The sequence below is a fragment of the Rhinolophus sinicus genome, chromosome 5 (assembly GCF_057876585.1).
Source record: "Rhinolophus sinicus isolate RSI-liver-muscle chromosome 5, RSI-T2T, whole genome shotgun sequence".
Taxonomy (NCBI): Eukaryota; Metazoa; Chordata; class Mammalia; order Chiroptera; family Rhinolophidae; genus Rhinolophus; species Rhinolophus sinicus.
The window spans coordinates 9,597,161-9,611,479 of record NC_142505.1 but is presented as its reverse complement, the minus strand read 5'-3'; the positions used below and the strand labels follow the sequence as shown (position 1 = coordinate 9,611,479).

Sequence of the window (14,319 nt, the reverse complement as noted above, 5' to 3'; positions counted from 1 at the left end):
AAAGTCAAGCCTGTAAGACACATGAATTTAGAATATTAACAGTTGTTTGCACATTGCTCACCAAGGCAGTGGTCTCACATATAAACTGCCAACGGCATAAATTTATGCTATTCCAAACTTTTGGGAAATAATCTGGCAGCGTGTATTATAAGCCTTGAAAAATGTGCATTTCCTTTGACCTAGTATTTCCACTTCTGGGAATGTAACCCAAGTAAAGAAATCAAGATGCAAGGGAGTGAAAACATGAAATATAAAGAAGTTTATCCCAGTATTAGTTCCAGCCCTGCAAAGAATGGCCACAGGGTAAGCACCAGTCAGTGGGGAAATGGTTGGATAAAGCTTCACGCATCAGATGCCCCTGGCCAGACACAGCTGCAGGACAGGCTCCGATTCACTCCGCGCTGGCAGCCTTGCTTCCAGGGCTTCCCGTAGACCTTCGGCTTCCTGCTCTTCCTTCTCTGACACCAGTCACGGAACACGGGCGGGAGCTGCTTGGCTTCAAGTCTGCAGCCCGGAAGTGTATCGCCTCCCGAGCCAACCCACAACCGTGGGGGGCAGGCGCCAGTGGAGAAACGCTGCTCCATTTGACCCTTGGGTGGACAATTCTGAGAGAGAATTCCATACACTTGTCTAGACGTGCTGGTGGGGCCACGCCCCAGCGCTCAGGACTCATCAGCTCTTCTCCGTCCTGTGTCGCTCTCCCCAGCCCTTCCCTCCCGCTCCCTGTGGGACCACCTCCCAGATGAAGTATGAGCACGAGTCCTCATCTCAGGCTTTGCTTCTGGGGAGAAACCCAGCCTAAGCAGCTGGCCCTAGACATGGCCTTAGACTAGGGTTTGGGACCGGGGTCAGTCGTTGGCAGATGGCAGCAGAGGCCCTTGGGGGGTAGTCAGCGGGTTGGCGACAAGCCAGGACATGCTAGAGCATCGTCATTACCAAGACTTGCCTGTGGTGGGTTGAGATGGGGTACAGGGGGAGGGTGAAGCGTTGGGTGACACAAAAGCCCCCACCACACAGTGGTATGAGGCCAGTGGTAATTATAACAATGGTTGCGTTGGCCGGCTTATTAACTGCTATGAAAAGCCTTAAAAAAATGGCAGGCTCCTCATCCAACTGTCATCTTGCGGTATGCTGTAAAAACCAGGAGACCTTCACGGCATGGTTCAAAGACCTGCAACTACAGGGTGCAGTGCGCTGGCATTCAGACCCAAGGTTTCTGCTTGTATAGGACGGCACCACTGCAAAGGACACTGAAGGTGCAGCGTTGGCAGGTTTCCTTTGCCAAAGTCAGGGCTTTCATCAGGAAAGAAAGGGACATACCTGGGATAAAGACAGGGTCTTGGTCCCCTGTTCCCCTGAATGCTTTAGGCAGCAGAAGTGCCCACCCCTAGACCAAGGATTAGGGTCCGACTACAGCCCAGCCCGCGCTGGGAGATAAGTCCCTGCTGTGGGAAGAACTAGGTTCCTCATCAAAATAATTGCAAGACCTGGCATGGCACGTACCAGGGCAGTGGAGGTGGGAGTGGCCTCAGGGGAGTTGGACCTGGGCCATGGCTGGAAAGGGGGGTTAACGTCCTGGCAAGGAGGTCTGAAGTTGCTCCCAATTCACTGCTGGGATAGCTCCCTGAAGTTTGGACCTGGCGATCACCTGGGGTCATTGAGGGGGAGATGCTAGAACTGAACAAACTGAAAAAGCAACTACTCTTAGATTGTGAGAGAGGGGAGGGCACAGGGCCAATCACTGCTGCCCAGGTGGGACAGACCAACAGGCAAAGTCACAAATCACAACTTGCCTGAGCAGAAACCCATGGAAACCTCCGCAGGAACCAGGAGGAAGAAAAACCTGGACTAGAACTGCTGAATTGCTGCAGTGAGCATGACTCCGGGAGCTGAAAACTCCGGGCAACCTAGTCTTTTGTGTGTTTTACCTCCAGGGGCTCCACCTGGTTCTCAGTGAACTTCAGAGGAGAATCCCCATTGTGCTTCTGGTGGGAGGAGGGAAAAAGGAACCATTTTGAAATATTCCAGCTTTGGTCTTTTTCATAAGGCCTGCCCTCAGGAGGAACTGTCACCAGAGCCTACTGTCATGCAGGGTGTCCTGCGGGGTCTCTGGTCCCACTCCTCACAGTAGAACACAGGACATGGTGAGGCCAAAAAGGAACACCCACGGAGCCATGGATTGGGGAGTCACACCCCTATAATCTTTGCTGGCGGCTAGGTTGGAGACATAGGAAGCAGGAGCCACACGATCCGCAACCTGCCATCCGCTTCTCTGCCAACCATCCTTACTTGCCAATTGCAAGCCACCTCTCTGCAATCCATAATCCGCAATCCGCGCTTGCTAGCTTAGCCACGGCAGTTATATTAGTGGCTAATGGCTAACCGGTAACAGCTGATGGCCAACTAGTCACACCTTTCCACGTGAGGCCGAGAGCCTGGAAGCTGCTCTCTGGGACTTTGTCCCCACTCTACCCTGCTGGGGTTTTATCAGAACCTAACTGACCCAGAGGAAGGGAAATCTCCCAACTCCAGTCCACTCCAACCATCCTGTCCCACCTGCAGGCGGTTGGACAGAGAAGCCCACGTGAACTGCACAGACCAGAGGCCCAAGCTCACCAAAAGACTGAGCCCTAACCACAAGACCGCAGACCTTGAACAAATAACAGCGCCAGGCCAACGAGGTTTGGAAAGGAACAAAAGACTCTTCCTAATGGGGGTTGTGGAGGTCAAGGTGATACGGCCTTTGTCTTTGGTTTTGACTAAGAGCTTAGGCTGCGCTCACTCTCTCGCTCGCTCGCAGTATTCTTGGAGCTGTGCACCTGGATGCTCTTACCTTTGAAGAGAGTGTGGAAAGTTCTCTGCCGCCATAGGCGGCCACATTTCTGTTGACACGGGGCCAGTGAAGCCGAAAGGAAACATCTGTGCAGAGCGACAGCAGGGGGTGGGGGACGCGCCATGTCGGGCCAGAAGTTTTCATGCTGTTTGGGCTGACATGGGTGGGGTGGCCAGAGCTTGTTTTGTATAATTCAGACTTGCAACAGCTTTGGAGGAAAGCAAAACAATAAAACAACAAAAACTTGAAAACTGAAATGTGTCTTTTAGGACTCTTCTGATTTTTCTGCCTCGGGGCTTTGTTATGAAGATTATTCTTTGCGTTGGGAAACTGGTATGAAAAGAGGGGGCCCTGAGGGTGGTGTGTTAGTGCATGGGCGTTTCCTTGTGGGAGGGTCACTTGCAAACATTAACCCAGAACATTCTCCTGGCTGAAGCAACCCACCCATTTGCTGCCCGCCTGGCTGGCAGAGGCCTTGGGGACAGTGCCAGCAGAGATAGATATCTCGTGCTGGGAGGACGAAATCCATGGGCTCCCCCAGAGCCATCGATGAATCCATTGCAGTTGACTGCAGTGGTGGCCCTCCCCTGGCCAGGGAGAGCTGCTGGGGACAAAGGGATATTAATGGCCATAAGCTCAACACTGGCAGCAGTGAGGCATGGCTGCTGCAAAGAGCCCGTGCATCTGAAGAGTGTCCAGTCTGTCCACAGGAGACACGGGCCCCTGCCCACAGGCAGGCCCCTCGAGAACATGTTTTGTGAGGACAATCACAAGCAAAATTCTATCCAAAGGTGACAAAGCCCTGGAACCATATCGTAGAGGAATAGTTGGGAGAAAAGGGGGAAAGAATCACGGAGACAAAGGACACGATGGCCGGTTTCAATCTTTTCTGGCCTCTTACGTGATTGCTCCTCTTACATGATTCCTCTAACAGAGGCTGGCGCCAGGAACCACGGTGACGCTCCGTCAGCCTGCCTGTCTCACCGGGGGGGACTTTATAACAAGCTGAGGGTCTCATGGTGGAACCAGCTGCTTTGCAGAGTCATGAGCTGCTCATCCCAGGAAGGGTCTGAGCAAGCACGGAGACATCTGACAGGGTCCAGGGGAAGCGACATCCCATATCGAGGGGTCGTTGTACCAGACGGCCTCTTCCAACTTGGGTTTAACGCGGAGGTTGAGACACAGTGGGCCACTTGCATTTTTGAGGCCTGTTGAAGCAGTTACAAAACGATGACATGCCAAAACAGGGTTACAAACAATGGTGATATATTTTTAATGTTTACATTTCATGACATCGCGCTTTTAACGCACACAAATATGATGCAAGGCAATGTGCTATTCATGAGCCAGGACTACCTTTGAAAGCATCATTCTTTTTTCTTTTTCTTTTTTGTATCTACATCACTGCATCATGAAATGAGATCCAACAATTTTTTTTTAAAGATTTTATTGGGGAAGGGGAACAGGACTTTATTGGGGAACAGTGTGCACTTCCAGGACTGTTTTCCAAGTCAAGTTGTCCTTTCAATCTTAGTTGTGGAGGGTGCAGCTCAGCTCCAGGTCCAGTTGCTGTTGCTAGTTGCAGGGGGCACAGCCCACCATCCCTTGCAGGAGTCGAACTGGTAACTTTGTGGTTGAGAGGACGTGCTCCAACCAACTGAGCCATCCAGGAGCTCAGCGGCAGCTCAGCTCAAGCTGCCATGTTTAATCTTAGTTGCAGGGGGCAGAGCCCACCATCCCTTGCGGGACTCGAGGAATCGAACTGGCAACCTTGTGGTTGAGAGCCCACTGGCCCATGTGGGAATCGAACCGGCAGCCTTCGGAGTTAGGAGCATGGAGCTCGAGCCACCAGGCCGGCCCTGAAAGCATCATTCTGATGGTGCTACAGGCACCGGCGATGGACACAAGTTTACAAGGCAGGATGAACTTGTCCTTCTGCAGGGCGGTTGCTATATCTTCCTGGCTGTGTAGACCCTCCTTGGGAGACAGGCCAAGCCTAAACCTGTGGAGACCCCCAACCCAAAAAATACCTCCCCCCTATGATTTTACATAAGTCATTTTACAGCACGGGACTCCCAGATGCTCTGTGTAGTGCATGCATGCACACACACCTGTGAAACCTGCAGGATGAAAAAACCAAAGACACGCCTCACTGCTGATGGAAAGCTCTCTAAGCAAGCTTCCTTCTTGTGGTGCAGGCTGTTCGCTTGCCAGGTTATGTAGGAAAGAGTGAAGGTGTGGGCTAATGTTGGACAGAGGCTTAATGTCCTCTGCCACTTCTCTGGGTCCCCCAACCCGTCCCCCACTCAGCAGCCAAAATGCTCTCTCCAAAGTGTGGCCTGGGTAGCATGAGCAAGTCCCTTAACCCGAGCCTCAGTTTCCCCAGCTGTAAAATGGGGACATGACCGGACTTCCCTCATGCTGCTGGCGGGAGGCCTCTGTGAGCTAATGCCAGGGAAGGGCAGGACTCTGCACCTGCCCAAGACAACGGCACAACAGATGTGAGCTCTGACGACTACCATGTATTTTTCAGAATCCTAGAAATCGATGACTATTTTAGAAGGCGGGGCCAGGATGCTGGCTGGGTTTTCCCTGGGAGGCGAGGCTCTGGGGCTCCCAGGCCTTCCCCCTTTTGCACGCCCACAGCCGAGTCTGGGAGGGTTTCCTGGATAGAGGTCCTCGTGGCAGCTGCCTTAAGACGTGCAGCCCTGGTCACGGCCACTGCTCTCGACCCAGGCCCTCTGCAGGCAGCAGCAGCAGCAGCAGCCCCCACCGGTGCAGCAGCATGGAGTTTTGGGGGGCCTACCTGCTTCTCTGCCTCTTCTCCCTCCTGACCCAGGTCACCGCGGACTCACCAACCACCAAGGTCAAAAAGGCTGCAAATGCCAAGAAAGGTAAGGAGGGGTCAGGGCCCCTCTCCATCTCTTAGGGAGCCGGTCGCTTTCTCCTTCGCTGGTCCTCAGGCCCCTTCCCTTCATTTTACTTCTGGATGAGTCCAGGGAACTTTAGTAAAGTTCCCCCTGGGGCCGTTGCCAGAGCTATAAGGGTCACTGAGTCTCAGAATCAGAAAGAATCTTCCAGATCAAAACTGACATCCGCTTTACTGCTCTCCGCCCCCACCCCACCCCCAAAATTTTAGAGAAATCAAACCTTTGGCTTGGCAGTCTGGAGATGCGCAACTCTCATCAGAGTGCCAACAGGCTCTGCTTTGTAATCTCTGAACCTCGGGTTTCTCAACTGTAAAATGGGGATCGTGGCATTTGCTCAAAGGGTTGTCGTGAGGACTTAATGATATAAAACAGGTAAAGTGCCCAGCCCAGGGCTGGCACATAGGATATGCTTGATGCACAGAGAGCAGGGCAGGAACAAGTTAATTCTGAGTTCTATAGTGTAGCCCAGTCTTGAGGAAATAAAAATGTTTAAACAAACAAGGACACTGGAAGCAGCTTTGTTCTCCCTGTCGCCTCTGGAGTTTGGGATGTCCTTCAGTCGCCTTGGCTGTGGCAAGGTCTGCCCTTGGAGCTTTGCCTGCAGTGAAGTCACCCCAGGCTGTGTTGAGACAACATTACTGAAGCCATGGCAATGAACCGGGCTGTCACCCCCACAGGGCTCAGAGGCTGGGAGAGAGTTCCAGGCAGAGAAGCAGGCAGCCAGAGCCAAGAGCACAGAAAACTTGCAAAGCAGGGAAAGGGACGTGGGCCGCCCTCAGGCCCCTCTCTGAGCCTCCTCTGTCAATGGACAGTTGCCATTGGCCATCGAGTAGTGAAGTACCCATCAGGACCCATAGGGCTGGCACAAAGAATGGGGCCGACCTGGGTGCTGAGGGAAAAGATTCTCCACGGTTTAGTTTATAAAGTGAACAAAGGAAAGTTCAAAACAGAATGGATGCTATGCCGACATTTGTTTTGAAAAAGGGATTTATATAAAAATGCATATTTACTTGTGTGTGCTTAGAATTTTTCTGGAAGGATCCACCAGAGTTAGTAACAGTGGTTACCTCTGAGAAGAAAACCTGGGGAGCTGACGGCATCTCGATTGGGAAGGAGACTTTAACTTTTTGAGCTGTTTGGTTTTAAAAAAAAATTATGTATATGACCTTCTAGAAAATGTCCGTGAAAAATAGAAGACTCAGTCGCATGCATGGTTATGTCCACAAGTGTTAGCTAAAATCGCCGCTGAGGGATATTCTTTGTAAAGGGTGCACCGTTCCAAAGGCAAATAGAACTTTTAAATGAGGAAAATAGTTGCTAATTTCTCCGTCACCAAAGACTTAGTATTTATCCAGTTTATCATGTAAATCATGTACTTAATCATGTGAAAAAGGAGAAGCTCAGACCCAACGATGGCTTGGCTGGCTCCAGCTGTCACCCTTGAACCCTGGCCCCGAGTGGTCCCCAGGTAGGTGGCCCCCGGAAGCCTGCAAAAGAGACCATAGCAACAGTGGGGCATCCTGTCCAGCCCCCCTCCTCTCGCAAACCCACTCCAATGTCTGACTCACCTTGCTTTTTCTTTCTTCCGTCTACTGCACACAAACACAGCAAATGCTTACGGAGCTCTTTGCCCACGTAAGCCAATATCTATGCTGAGCACCCCATGAGGGGGTCCCCATCCCTGCTCTAGCGATGCCAACCGATGTTGGAACCCCGGGGGTTCTCTCTCAGGCATCAGCGCCATCTCAGGATTACATTAAGATCCAGGGGCCTGGGCCCCACTGCCGGAAATGCTGGCTCGAGAGCTGGGGTGGGCCCAGCATCTGCGTTTCCCACAAACCTCCCACGATTCCTACGAGCAGCCAGGACTGAGAATCACAGGAACAATCTAGTTGTGGGGGCCGGTGCACAAGAGTGGGGGACAGGGTTCAGGGGAGGGACTCGTGCCCGAGGAGACCACTGTGTCTGGCCAAGTGGTGGGGAACAAGTTGGGGAAGGGAGGAAAGAATGGCACGTGTTAAGCCCCGACCTCAGCCCCAGGGCAAGGTGAGAAGGGGGAGAGCCCTGGGTGCTACTGGGAGCTCATACTCGTGGTGTGGGGTGAGGCCCCAGCCAGCTGTATGGGGGTCAGCCAGAGGTGAGGCATGCAGGGAGGGCCGAGGAGCTTAGGTGGGCAGGATGGCCTCGTAGGCGGTCAGAGGCCCTTAGAGCAGGGACCGGGGGAGCTGGAAGACATCTGTTTCGATCACTCGCATCAGGAATCTGAGGCTCCGAGACAGAGAGCAGCAGCGCCGGGGCCTCCTGGCTCCTCACCCAGAGCTGCACAGACGCCCCCGACCTCCACACCTTCCTTGGTGGAGCACTGTTAGCGCCTGGCTCCTTGGCCAGTCCTGCAGTTTCCTTTGTACACACGGGCACCTCGGTGCAAATTACAAAGGCACCCTTTCTCTGGCCTGACCCAGCACAGCCAAGGCAAGGTTTAGGGGCTGGACATGCGCCCCTACTTGTCTCGTCCTGAGTGCCTTTGTGCAGTGTCCGACTTGCACCACCTCACATGGTACCCTGTTTGGTACATCATGTGACCAGGTACAGAGCTGCTGTGAACTGGCTGAGGTAGAAGCCCAGTGCGAGGCACACAGAACCCCAACAGGCTCGTGCATCAGCCCCAAACCCTCCCTTTCTGCCTAGCTCACCTGGCCATCATTTTCCTCAAGTCTGATAAGTCACGTCACTCATTTCTGTACATACAAGTATGTTTTTGCCTGCATTTGTTCTCTGAGACTCCCCGGCAAAGGCATCTTATGGCTGGACAAAGGCTCTGTCTGACCTCACCCCTCATGACCATGGACTTCATGCAGACACAGCCAAGGGGGTCACGGAAACCCTTCCCCACCCTGAGTTGTGAAGCCCCTGGAATTTCAGAAGGACTGGGGTCCACCCACCGAGCTCGCAGCTTCCACACACACAGGAAGGCCTTGACGAGATGCCCTGCCGACTCACGTCACCAGCTCCCAGCAGAACCCCAGCAGGCCCTTGGTGCTCAGGAGGGCTCACTGGGCGCCGTCAGGTGGGAAGAGCAGGCTTGGAGCCAGGTGGCCCTGGGTTCCAGCCAGCCCTGCCGGCTGCCGGCTCTGAGATCTTCCACGAATTGCTTCAGTCTGACCTCGGTTTCTTACCTGCAAGAGACAAGTGGCCCGAGTCACAGGGCAGATTACGAGCCCAGCGCTGTTCACGTGCTTTATTTCTCTTAGTCTCTAGTCTTCTTCAGAGTCCTCTGAGGTGGGGCTACTGTCATCCCATTTCACAGATGAGAAAACTGAATTCAGAGAGGTTGAGCAACTGACTCCAGGTCCCCCACATCCACGTGACCTCAGACCCCATCGCATGCCGTACTCAGCCCCAAGCCGGGGTACCTGCTCTGCCCATCTGTGTCATGTTCCTCCGGCCCGGGGAGCTGAGCGCAGGAGGTCGCGAGGGCCCAGCCCTGCTTCCTGTGCGCTGTTCTCTTCTGGAGCTGCGAGGTGATTGAGTGGTAGGGGGTCACTGAAGGCTCTGCCTGCACCCCCACCCCAGCCCTTTCTGATTCCCAGCAACACTCCTAGATAAATGTAACACAGGTCTCACTTTAGCAGGAACAGGGGAAGATTGGGTCCCCCTGGTAGTAGGACTGTCATGAGCAATTACTTAGACGACCGTCAGCAGGGACAGAGAGAGAGGATCCTGAGATACGAGGTCGAGGGGAGTCGTTTCCCCTTGTCCCATTGTGGTTGACAGAGGTAGGGTCCACCCCCAGTCCCTGCCCCACCCCTTCCCATGGCCTTTCTCACAGTTGTGATCATTTCCACTTCCTTCTGACTTCACCCTAGATGTCGTGAGCCCGAAGATGTTTGAGGAGCTCAAAAGCCAGCTGGAGAGCCTGTCCCAGGAGGTGGCCTTGCTGAAGGAGCAGCAGGCACTGCAGACGGGTGAGTGCAGACGGCGGCCTCTCGGGCTGGGCGTGCGCCAGACAGAAGGGCCCTGGCCAGCAGCCAGCCTGTAGCCTCCAGCCAGCGCCAGGGCCCCTGCTGGTTCCCTAAGGCCAACCCTGCCGGCCAGGGCACCCGGTTCAGGGAACACCCGCCTCAGCCTGCTTCCTCTCGGGGAGACCCCCTGACGTATGTGGCAGTGGGAATGTGCCAAAGGGCAAAAGCTCTCCCACAGGCTCCATCATCGCCCGGCAGAAACAGCTCCCACCCTAATGAGCTCCCAGGAGACCCCCACGGGGGGCATAGCTTCACTCCTGCATGTTAGCAGCTTGGCTGACGCTGTCACTCTTCAGCATCATAATTATGCCGGAGATGGGGAAACGGAAGCAGGCAGGGGTCCTGTTCCTTGCCCACACTCGCCTGGCTGCTTAGTGCAGACGACGATCTGAATGGAAGCAGTTTGCTAGTGTGTGCTGGGTGTGAGGCGAGGCGCGCTTTGGTCTTCCTGGCCCTGTGCTAACCGGCCAAGCAAGGATGGACAAAGTCACACAGCTGCAGAACCTGGCGCCACTGTCAGGGCGCAGCCACCTGCCCCAGAACTACCTGGCCAGTCTCCCTCTCTCTCTCCCCACTATGCTTCTCTCATATCATCTCCAGTTTTCCGCCCATCTCAGCCCTTCCTACTCTTCCGTGACCTCGCCCTGGAGAGCACAGAGAATATAAGCCGACAAGAATAGGTGACTCACATGCGCGCTACGACAGGCCTGGCACTGCTCTAAGTGCTTTACGTACTTGCCTCATTCTTCACAGAAAACCCATGCGGCGAGCCATCGGCTATAACCCCACCTCCATTTTCCACATAGAAGCTGAGTGTCTTGCCAACAGCCGACAGGAGCAGGGCTTTGCTCTTAGCTCTGCCTCTCAAGTCACCACCTGGGAATCACCTTGGCTCCTCCTTAGGAAATCTGCAAACCTCCCTGTGCCCACAGCCACCCTCTCACCTGTTGCTTCTCTGACCAAGGTACCTCCATCTCCCCTTCTGCCTCCTCAGAAATCGCCAAGATCCTTTTCACTGGGCAGTTTTCACTCCCACTCAGATGTTTTCTTTCAGCGTTCACACTGCCATCCTTCTGTCCCTCTGATGTGCCACCTGTACCTTCACCACAGGGCCTTTTCTCCTGCTGCTCTGGCCGCCTAATAAATGCCTCCACCTTCACCGTGTCCAGAATCTCTCATCCCTCTTCTCAATCGGGCTCCTCAGTTATAAGCTCTCACAGAACACGTTTTCTCCTTTCTCATTTTATTGCAGTTTGTAATGATCTGTTCATTTGTCGACTCATGTCTCCCTCCCCCACTGGTCGATAAGCCTCGTCCCCCGGAACACAGGGGCCGTGTTTGCGTTTGGCTGCCTTTCTCCTCCCACCACCCTGCCCAGCATAATTCCTGCCGTGTGTCAACTCTCAGTGAATCTCTGTTGAAGGATAAACACATAACTTTGGACAACTTAACATGGCAGGTGGGGAAAAGGGGTTGTAGAAAGGAAGTGTCCATGTTTTGGCTTCAAGTAACAGAAAACCCAGCAGTAGCTTGAACAAAAAGTGAGTCTGGAAGTAGGGAGTGATAAGTTTTTGTTCAGAAGCTCACTGCGTGGTGCCAAGACTGCTGCCCCCACTCCAGGCATCACGAATGCATTCAAGGCAAGAAAGAGGAAGACGGCCCAGACTCATCTGTCCCACTTATCAGGAGAGAGGTCTTCCATTTCCAGCCTACGGATCCGAGCTCTGTCATGTGACCACAACCTGTAGATCACCTTGCCAACGACCCTACCCAAAGCACTCCTGAGCTCTGTTGACCTAACCAAAGAGTTGAAAAAACCAGGGGTTAGGGCTGCAACCCCCTGCCAACTGCCCCTTCCCTCCCCCAATCAGCAGCCACGTGTGAAGTCCCCACCCAGTGTGCCTCTGCCAGGCAGGAGGCAGAAGGGACCCAGCCAGGGCCCTGCTCTCCAGGAGTCTCCATACGTTCATGGCATCAGTGTAGTCACGGGAGCCCTGAGAGGAAGTAGAGGAAGATAAAGCGGCCTCACAAGCAGAGGTCACAGCGGGAGCAAAGGGAGGGAGGCCATGACCCGGCCAGAGCAGCAGAATGGCAGTGACAGTGATAAGGCGCTGAGGACTCACTAGTGTTCGTTCAGGACTAAGTCTGTGTTGGAGGGAGTGTTGCAGGTCTCAGGACTCAGCTCTGAGATGGAGTTTAGCTCGCAAGAGGTTTAGTAGCTTCTGGGGGAGGGACGGAACAGAAGGAAGTAGCAGTGGGCAGAGAGAAATTCAGCTGTCCTGTGGTCTCAGCAAAAGCCTCAGCCGACTTGGGGGAGCCCCGATAATAGGAGGACCCTCCAGAGCTGTCCTGAGTTGGGTCAAGAGGGCTCAGTGGCCAGTCACTGGGTGCAGGCTCCCTGGGAAGGGGCATGACCTTGGGTGAGGTGGCTTCTTCCGTGGAGGCAATTGCAATTCCAAGGGGGCTGAGAGCTAAGAGCTGTCTTCCTGCAGTGCATCCAGCAGCTGGGGTAGTAAGTCTTTCATCTCCAAAGAGGGTCCAGGCATCATGTCACAGGGTCCCCAGCAGGAAGGAAAGAAAGGGCCAGGCTGGGAAGGACAGTGAAGGCTGGCTTGATCAAGCTGCAGGACAGCAGGAGGCAGGCGACTGACCTGGGACAGTTTATGAGTAAAGACAGCTCTGTAATGCTTCAGGCCTCAAGCTTCCAGTTCCAGGACTGTCAGGTGACCACGGGGACATGCAGACGTTTGTTGAGTGAGTGAGAGGATGGGATGGGGCAGAGCCACCCCGAACATTTGTGGGGTCAGCAGGAGGACAGATGGAGTCATACACCCCATCTGTCTAAATATTTAAATTATAAGCCAAGGTGAAAAGCCAAGTGTTAAGTAAAAACACATTCTATGCGCCTAACTTGACCAAATATCTCCTTCAACAAAACCTTTGAGACCAAATTCAGAGAATTCTTGGACTCCTCGGAGTTCCATGACTGAAAGAGCCAGCCGGTGGCCCACAGCCTGTGCCATCTCTTCTGTCTGAGGGGTCTTGCAGTCTCAGCTCCATCCTCCCAGCCCTCAGGGGCACTGAGATAGGCTGAGGCCCTGGCAGGCGCTGGAAGCTTGCTTGGACCTCTTGGACAGGGGTTTGGGGTCCTGGGTACCTGGAGTGTGGTACCTGGGTACCTTGGATCCACCCAGCTCTTGGATCCACACCTGTGCAGGGAAGGGGGGAAGCAGACTTGGGCAGAGCTGGGCTGAGCAGCCGAGCAGGACTGCTTCTGCCACCCCACGGAGTTCCAAGCTGGAAGAGCCCTGTCTCAGGCAGCGATGACCCCTTTGCTCTCCCACATCCCTCCAGCTTGGCACCCAGGGAAGGGGTGTGACCTTGAGCAGGGGCTGTGTGCAGCTGAGGAACTGACCTCACTCCCAGAAGCAGGCGCGCCAGGGCCTCTTGAATGGGGACCTGGGCTCTGCGGTGTCGCCACAGCACGGCCCTCTGGCCTGGGTCTGGGGGTCGTGCAGGATCCATGGGGAGGAGGGGGGAGGGGAGGAGGGGGGTGGGCCCGCCCCTGGCGGTTGGCTGTTTGGCCCAGGAAGCCGGAGGAGACCTTCCTGACGGCTGTTTCTCTTTCTCCCCCTCCCAGTCTGCCTGAAGGGCACCAAGGTGCACATGAAGTGCTTTCTGGCCTTCGCCCAGGCGAAGACCTTCCACGAGGCAAGCGAGGACTGCATCTCGCGTGGGGGCACGCTGGGCACCCCGCAGACGGGCTCGGAGAACGACGCGCTGTACGAGTACCTGCGCCAGAGCGTGGGCAGCGAGGCGGAGATCTGGCTGGGCCTCAACGACATGGCGGCCGAGGGCACCTGGGTGGACATGACCGGCGGCCACATCACCTACAAGAACTGGGAGACGGAGATCACGGCGCAGCCCGACGGCGGCAAGGCCGAGAACTGCGCCGCCTTGGCCGGGGCCGCCAACGGCAAGTGGTTCGACAAGCGTTGCCGCGACAAGCTGCCCTACATCTGCCAGTTCGCCATCGTGTAGCCCCGGGAGACAGGAGAGGGGCGGGGGGGGGGGGGGGGGGGCGTCCCGCGGGGACCCAGAGGAGGGGCTGTGTGGGGCCAGGAGGAGGAATTATGGGAGCCTGGGGGAGGGGCGGGAGTCTTGGGGGGCCGGAGAAGGGAGGTAAAAGGCTGTGGGGAGCCAGGAGAGGAGCCGTGGGGACCTTCCATCCCGGACCCTGCTCGCAGGCACCCTCCGCGCGCTTGGAGCCTCCTTTTGCAAATAAAGTTGGTGCAGCTTGGCGGAGAGTGGCTGCTTTTGTGCGGGGTGTGCACGGCAGGGAGATTTCCTGACGTGGGTGGCTGGCTACCTGCAAGAAGGTCCCCGTGCCCCTGTGCGTGGGCCTGGGTCCTGGGGGAGAGGCACCCCTTGCACCGGCAGCAAGCATTACCTACGTCCAGCAGCAGGTGGCAGTATGGTCAAGAGAATCGTTACCCATCTTTACTCACAGAAGCTCTCACCTTTGGGACACTGA

At 55.0% G+C, this 14,319-nt stretch overlaps 1 protein-coding gene across 1 annotated transcript; it reads left to right on the top strand.

Annotated features, from left to right (window-relative positions):
* The first annotated feature begins 5,459 nt into the window (after positions 1-5,459).
* On the top strand, positions 5,460-14,090 carry CLEC3B (C-type lectin domain family 3 member B). The gene is made up of 3 exons (XM_019723705.3): positions 5,460-5,727; positions 9,630-9,728; positions 13,426-14,090. Exons 1-3 carry the CDS (start codon positions 5,619-5,621, stop codon positions 13,824-13,826), a joined length of 609 nt encoding a protein of 202 aa, XP_019579264.2. The 5' UTR covers positions 5,460-5,618; the 3' UTR covers positions 13,827-14,090.
* Positions 14,091-14,319: the final 229 nt, after the last annotated feature.

Excerpts from the sequence above, each read along its gene's own strand:
- CLEC3B (XM_019723705.3), top strand. The coding sequence starts at position 5,619 with ATGGAGTTTTGGGGGGCCTACCTGCTTCTCTGCCTCTTCTCCCTCCTG. Across the intron at positions 5,728-9,629 it reads GGCTGCAAATGCCAAGAAAG|ATGTCGTGAGCCCGAAGATG; the intron begins GTAAGGAGGGGT and ends ACTTCACCCTAG. Across the intron at positions 9,729-13,425 it reads GCAGCAGGCACTGCAGACGG|TCTGCCTGAAGGGCACCAAG; the intron begins GTGAGTGCAGAC and ends TCCCCCTCCCAG.